Genomic DNA, 8,140 nt, shown 5'->3' on the forward strand with positions numbered 1-8,140 from the left:
GCAAAGTGGTGCCAAATAAAGCCAGCAAAGGCAACTTGAATTGGATCAGTAATATATAGTATTTTTATATATATTTTCAAGTGCTTTATGAGAGTTATTTAAGCAGCTTAAGCCACGCTCAAATCAACTATTTTCAAAAGCTCTTTAACTCTCATATCCCACAGCTTTTCGTACTATTTTAGTGAACCTTAAGTGGTACATAAGTGTCCTTTCACATTAACATTTCTTACCGAAATTTTCTAATATTATTAAAATTTTTAAATTTACGCACATATTTTGAAAATTCTAATAGTTTACACACAAAAAATAAAACTGGAAATGATTGTCAGAATATACATACATTAAGCATAAAATATACAAATTTGTTTACAAGTGTAAAAATATGCAAAATATCATATTAAATTATAATAAAAATAAATAATTATGTTATAACCAAGAAAATATTAATTTTACTGTTTTTTTATTTAAAGGGCGGAAGCATCGAAAGCCTTAGAATCAGGAACTCAGCCTAAAAATTTTATCGATCGATCTGCAGTACGATCGTTAAGCATTTTGTCAGGAGAAGGCATAGCTTTAAGCCCACATCACATGCTCATTCTGGCATTATATTAAATTGTCTCCGAAAGCTACTTTAACAATATAGGTCCACTTTGGTTGGCAAACCCGATCGGGACTGTTGTTGTTGTGATGCCAGAATTCTGCCGACCTGGCAGTCCTTGGCTGAATAAAAATCCAGGTCCGTTCCGGTTACATAGACCCAATTGTCACGGGAACAGCATCGGAGTATTTTTCTTAGCTTCTTGGTATACCAGAGGCTTCCAGCTCCTTATTCTCTCTTTTTCTTAGCTTCTTGGTATACTAGCTTGCTCCAAAGACCATTTCAAAAGGAAGTACCGTTCTCGTCCGCCCACTCATTTGTCTCATCGGAAATCTTCTTCTGTACTTCTTGGTATAGTAGATATTTCTATCAGCAAGGTACGCGACTGTTACGCCGATTGTGTAACGTCAGAAATCTTTCTTCAGAAATTTATAGGTGTTGACTCTTTTTGGTCGGATATATGTATATTTCATCTGTCCCGGTAAGGTGGAACCGAATATAGAACCAGCTAACAGTCAGCTGCTCAGAAGTCACCGCACGACTTTTAAATAACATCACATCGCGGCGCGATAGTCACCTAAGCACTGGCCAGGCACGGTGCCTGCATTTCTTATATAGAACCAGCTAACAGTCAGCTGCTCAGAAGTCACCGCACGACTTTTAAATAACATCACATCGCGGCGCGAGTGTCACTTAAGCACTGGTCAGGCACGGCGTCTGCATTTCTTATATAGAGTCAGCTAGCAGTCAGCTGCTCAGAAGTCACCGCATGACTTTTAAATCACATCACATCGCGGCACGAGTGTTACTTAAGCACTGGCCAGGCACGGTGCCTGCATTTCTTATATAGAACCAGCTAACAGTCAGCTGCTCAGAAGTCACCGCACGACTTTTAAATAACATCACATCGCGGCGCGAGTGTCACTTAAGCACTGGTCAGGCACGGCGTCTGCATTTCTTATATAGAACCAGCTAACAGTCAGCTGCTCAGAAGTCACCGCACGACTTTTAAATAACATCACATCGCGGCGCGAGTGTCACTTAAGCACTGGTCAGGCACGGCGTCTGCATTTCTTATATAGAGTCAGCTAGCAGTCAGCTGCTCAGAAGTCACCGCACGACTTTTAAATAACATCACATCGCGGCGCGATAGTCACCTAAGCACTGGCCAGGCACGCTGCCTGCATTTCTTATATAGAGTCAGCTAGCAGTCAGCTGCTCAGAAGTCACCGCACGACTTTTAAATAACATCACATCGCGGCGCGATAGTCACCTAAGCACTGGCCAGGCACGGTGCCTGCATTTCTTATATAGAACCAGCTAACAGTCAGCTGCTCAGAAGTCACCGCACGACTGTGAAATAACATCACATCGCGCGCGAGTGTCACTTAAGCACTGGCCAGGCACGGTGCCTGCATTTCTTATATAGAACCAGCTAACAGTCAGCTGCTCAGAAGTCACCGCACGACTTTTAAATAACATCACATCGCGGCGCGATAGTCACCTAAGCACTGGCCAGGCACGGTGCCTGCATTTCTTATATAGAACCAGCTAACAGTCAGCTGCTCAGAAGTCACCGCACGACTTTTAAATAACATCACATCGCGGCGCGATAGTCACCTAAGCACTGGCCAGGCACGATGCCTGCATTTCTTATATAGAGTCAGCTAACAGTCAGCTGCTCAGAAGTCACCGCACGACTTTTAAATAACATCACATCGCGCGCGAGAGTCACCTAAGCACTGGCCAGGCACGGTGCCTGCATTTCTTATATAGAACCAGCTAGCAGTCAGCTGCTCAGAAGTCACCGCACGACTTTTAAATAACATCACATCGCGGCGCGATAGTCACCTAAGCACTGGCCAGGCACGGTGCCTGCATTTCTTATATAGAACCAGCTAACAGTCTCAGAAGTCACCGCACGACTTTTAAATAACATCACATCGCGGCGCGAGAGTCACCTAAGCACTGGCCAGGCACGGTGCCTGCATTTCTTATATAGAGTCAGCTAACAGTCAGCTGCTCAGAAGTCACCGCACGACTTTTAAATATCACATCGCGGCGCGAGTGTCACTTAAGCACTGGTCAGGCACGGCGTCTGCATTTCTTATATAGAGTCAGCTAGCAGTCAGCTGCTCAGAAGTCACCGCACGACTTTTAAATAACATCACATCGCGGCGCGATAGTCACCTAAGCACTGGCCAGGCACGCTGCCTGCATTTCTTATCTAGACCCAGCTAACAGTCAGCTGCTCAGAAGTCACCGCACGACTTTTAAATAACATCACATCGCGGCGCGAGTGTCACTTAAGCACTGGTCAGGCACGGCGTCTGCATTTCTTATATAGAGTCAGCTAGCAGTCAGCTGCTCAGAAGTCACCGCACGACTTTTAAATAACATCACATCGCGGCGCGATAGTCACCTAAGCACTGGCCAGGCACGCTGCCTGCATTTCTTATATAGAACCAGCTAACAGTCAGCTGCTCAGAAGTCACCGCACGACTTTTAAATAACATCACATCGCGGCGCGAGTGTCACTTAAGCACTGGTCAGGCACGGCGTCTGCATTTCTTATATAGAGTCAGCTAGCAGTCAGCTGCTCAGAAGTCACCGCACGACTTTTAAATAACATCACATCGCGGCGCGATAGTCACCTAAGCACTGGCCAGGCACGGTGCCTGCATTTCTTATATAGAACCAGCTAACAGTCAGCTGCTCAGAAGTCACCGCACGACTTTTAAATAACATCACATCGCGGCGCGAGTGTCACTTAAGCACTGGTCAGGCACGCTGCCTGCATTTCTTATATAGAGTCAGCTAGCAGTCAGCTGCTCAGAAGTCACCGCACGACTTTTAAATAACATCACATCGCGCGCGAGAGTCACTTAAGCACTGGCAGGCACGGTGCCTGCATTTCTTATATAGAGTCAGCTAACAGTCAGCTGCTCAGAAGTCACCGCACGACTTTTAAATAACATCACATTGCGGCGCGAGTGTCACTAAGCACTGGCCGGGCACGGTGCCTGCTCTTCTTATATAGAGTCAGCTAACAGTCAGCTGCTCAGAAGTCACCGCACGACTTTTAAATAACATCACATCGGCGCGAGTGTCACTTAAGCACTGGCCAGGCACGGTGCCTGCATTTCTTATATAGAACCAGCTAACAGTCAGCTGCTCAGAAGTCACCGCACGACTTTTAAATAACATCACATCGCGGCGCGAGTGTCACTTAAGCACTGGTCAGGCACGCTGCCTGCATTTCTTATATAGAGTCAGCTAGCAGTCAGCTGCTCAGAAGTCACCGCACGACTTTTAAATAACATCACATCGCGGCGCGATAGTCACCTAAGCACTGGCCAGGCACGCTGCCTGCATTTCTTATATAGAACCAGCTAACAGTCAGCTGCTCAGAAGTCACCGCACGACTTTTAAATAACATTACATCGCGGCGCGAGTGTCACTTAAGCAATGGCCAGGCACGGCGTCTGCATTTCTTATATAGAACCAGCTAACAGTCAGCTGCTCAGAAGTCACCGCACGACTTTTAAATAACATTACATCGCGGCGCGAGTGTCACTTAAGCAATGGCCAGGCACGATGCCTGCATTCTTATATAGAGCCAGCTAACCGACTAAGTTGTAAACTCCAATTCCTGATAAGGCAATGCTTAAAATGTTAAATTTCCGATTGAGCTTCAGCAGTGATAAAGTTTCTCAGAAAATCCATAAGCTTTTCGGAAATGGCTTAAAACATTTCAGACCCTTTACTTATTTTCACAATAAATACTTCATGGAAGAATGACCGCACACAGTTGGTGGAGAGTATAAAAGGTCACACACTTTACTTTGCTCAAAAAGTTCCGAATGAGAGGAGAAAAATCGCTCTCGCAGTCGCTATATGGATTGCACCTCCGGCACAAAATTTACTCGTATGACTAGTCTTTGAATCGGCTTAAATTTGCGGCGGCACTTCGTGAGTGCCGTATATTGAGCTCCCTTCTCGCCAACTCGTCTGCTTTTTCGTTGGCAAAAATGTTCCTAAGATCGGGAACCCCAATTATAGAGTCAAGTTGACCTGATCTTTAGCAACGAAAATGTTAGTACGAGTAGTATGTAATCTACTGTAATAAATCATTAAAATTATAATTAAATTTTTTTGATAAATTTTTACGAGCTGAATAGTTTGCAGTAGCGCTGAATTACTTTATAACTTATCTCACCGATTTTAGGGCATTACAACGCATAATTTAAGCCGTGCTGAATACCTATTGAGTGCTGAATTGGCTGCTGAAATGTCGAATTAGTCTACTAATTGTTTTAGCTGACTTAGTTTTTCGCAAATCATAACTTAAACCTTGTTGAACACATGTTGAAGGCGCTGAATTAAAAAAAGGTCTGTAATGTCTATTTAAGAAATTAAATTTACAGAGAAACGTTCTAATAACACTTTTTTATACATATTTTTCGAGCTGAATTGTTTGTAGCAGCGCTTAATTATTAATAGCTTATCTCACCGACTTTAGTGCATCACAAAGCATAATTTAAGCCATGCTGAATACATATTGAGTGCTGAATTGACTGCTGAAATATCGAATTAGTCTATTAATTGTTTTGACCGACTTTGTGTTACGCAAATCATAACTTAAACCTTGCTGAATATATGTTGAATTAAAAAAGGTTTGCATGGTCTATTTGAGAAAATAAATTTACAGAGAAGCGTTCTGATAACACTTTTTTATACATATTTTTCGAGCTGAATTGTTTGCATTAGCGCTGAATTATATAAAGCTTATTTCAACTTCACTCTGGTGTATCAAAACGCATAATTTAAGCCGTGCTGAATACATATTGAGTGCTGAATTGGTTGCAAAAGTACCGAATTAGTCTCAAAATTGTATGAGCCGACTTTGTGTTAAGCAAATCATAACTTAAACCTTGCTGAATACATATTGGAGGCGCTGAATTAAAACAATAGGTGTGTAATGTTTATCTCTAAAAATAAATTTACCGAGAAAGGTCATGGTTTGTCAAAAATAGACCTCCCAAAGTTGTTTAATTTCTTTGTAACTGTCAATGCTTTAATATTTCCACTTGATTGATTGACTAATTAAATGAGTTGTAGTATTTACTTTGGTTGTCACTGGATTATATGGATCACATTTGCCACAGTTATCTTTTGAAGCTAGAAATAGTTAGTAGCACATCCAAATGGCCGTCGGCAAGCGCGCTACGAAGAAATCTTTCAAGATTTATCTTTTCGAGTTTATAAGAGCTTTTGTGAATTTTGGCTGTGTGGTCTTCGCATGTCGTAGCTTCACTAAATCTCAACTCATTTATAAGCTTTACGCCGGCTATTGGATCATTCACATTACATGTGTCCTACTTTACTCACTACACTATGAGCTACACCTACACTCCGACATGGGTGGACTCATGTTCAACTTACTCTTCATAGCCCAAATGGTTACACATATTTCGATTCTACTCGAATCGTTCTTTATGGACTCCAAACGGGCGGAAACAACAAAGATTTACAAGGAGTTTGAAAAGCGTTTCAATAAAGAATTTGGTCGTTTGCACGCCTATAGCAATTTCAGTAGTGAGAGTTGCCTTTCATCAATACTCAGTGTGCTTATTGTAATGGTTAATGTTTCGTTTAAAATATACTCGTTGTATGTATATCAGTTGACATTGAAGAATACCTTACTTGTTTGGCATACATTACCGAATGCTTTGGCGGTGCAATTTCGCATTTTAGAACTTATATTATCCACAACGGTGCTGAATGAATATGCTATTATATTGTGTCGCAAACTTAATGAAATGGGTGAACGAAATATACGTCGTGTCTTTGGCCACTATTTACGCGGCTTGCCAGTGTCCAAGGGGTGTATTATACGTGTTATGTCACCCACATTGCAGCCCAGCGAAGAAGCGGATGAGCAGAAGTTGCGCGTGTATAAAAAGTTTTATGGCGATATTTATAATATGTTTAAGATAATCAATGAGAGTCATGGTTGGTCCTTGTTGGCGTTTATGATAATGTATTTCATATACTTTACTATAAACTCCTATTGGGTAATATTTTCGTTAATTGCGCGATTGAGCGAGCATGTCACGCTCATTAGAAATCTGGGGTTTCTGGTGGTTGTGGTGACATTGCTCTGGATCTTGTGTTGGCAAAGTCAAAACAGTCAGGAACAGGTGAGTGCGGCGATGGTAGGAGAGTTCGTGGGTTCTATCTATTTTAGTTGTAAAAGAACAACGACGTTAATATTATATATAACAGTTACTCTATATAATTTAATTTTTTTGTTGTCTTTCATTTTCAGAGTCGCCAAATTGGTTGTATTATGTTCAAACTCGTCAAACCACTGGGCAATAAGTGCTATAATGATTTGGTTACTGATTTTTCTTTGCAAACTTTGCATCAACAGTATATAATTACCGCAAAAGAATTCTTCAATTTGAATCTAACTCTTTTGGGCAGTGTAAGTGGTATTTCATTGATAAAGCGTTGAAAAAAAGTGTTTTGAAAAAAGTATTTCTACGTGGATCACCCGTTATATTTAAGCTTCTCTAGATATTTTTTTTTTCGATAAAATCCTCACGCTTACATATTCTTTCCTCTAGACAGATCCGAAAACACGTTTGAAATTTAATAAATTTTTTTAAAGCAAATGACTTTTCTTAGAATGCTGCGCTCTCAGTTTTCTAAACCCGTCTTCCTATTATATTATTCCTTAATACCAACTAATTATGTTTAATTCGAGAAACGAACTTTATTACCTGCAGGTTTCAGAATCTACATATGGCTTACAATTCTTTAAGGACACTCTTCAAGAATCTCTTTAATAGTTCCTCTCTTAGAATATATTAAGCCTTTTAAGCAAGACTTCAAATATTTATTTATTATTAATAAATAAATAAATAAATAGTATTATATTTTTATTTTTTTTATGTACTCACTTTCTTTCGTTATGTTTCTTCAACTTATAGATGGTTGCGTCCATCGTCACTTATCTGGTTATACTCATACAGTTTATGTTCGCCGAGAAAAATAAAGCGGATCGGAATGAAATACTGAGCAGCATAGTGAATAATGAGAATTCCACGGCAAGCGTGAGCAACTGAAACGATTTCATAGAAATATTAATTTGTACGTACATTTCATCAGGTCTAAGTATACGAGTATGTGGTTAAAAGGTTTTATTAATAAAGCTAAAACCTTCTATTCAAAAATCAATTTTAAGTTATTGAGAACAATTTGTGCTATAATGAGTGCAGTTGTCAAAGGTTTATAGAAGATACCGAGCTCATGCTTTTAACGTTATTCGGTATGTGATTTGCAAGATGTTATAAGTCTCTTGGAGACTTTGATCACCCGCAATATAAATGGAATGGGCCAGTTGTCCTTAAATGAGCGGGAAAAGCAACCGCATGCATATTTTAATCTATATTTGGGATTTTTTGCTAATTTGATATTCTATCTCTAACTCATTTACTCAGCGTAATTCTTCAGAAAAAATTATGATGAGGAATA

At 40.4% G+C, this 8,140-nt stretch overlaps 1 protein-coding gene across 1 annotated transcript; it reads left to right on the forward strand.

Annotated features, from left to right (window-relative positions):
- The first annotated feature begins 5,655 nt into the window (after positions 1-5,655).
- On the forward strand, positions 5,656-7,773 carry LOC105228623 (gustatory receptor 23a). The gene is made up of 3 exons (XM_049454855.1): positions 5,656-6,885; positions 6,930-7,088; positions 7,597-7,773. The coding sequence occupies exons 1-3, from the start codon at positions 5,806-5,808 to the stop codon at positions 7,729-7,731; spliced, it is 1,374 nt and encodes a 457-aa protein (XP_049310812.1). The 5' UTR covers positions 5,656-5,805; the 3' UTR covers positions 7,732-7,773.
- Positions 7,774-8,140: the final 367 nt, after the last annotated feature.

This window comes from Bactrocera dorsalis, chromosome 4, assembly GCF_023373825.1.
Source record: "Bactrocera dorsalis isolate Fly_Bdor chromosome 4, ASM2337382v1, whole genome shotgun sequence".
Classification (NCBI taxonomy): domain Eukaryota; kingdom Metazoa; phylum Arthropoda; class Insecta; order Diptera; family Tephritidae; genus Bactrocera; species Bactrocera dorsalis.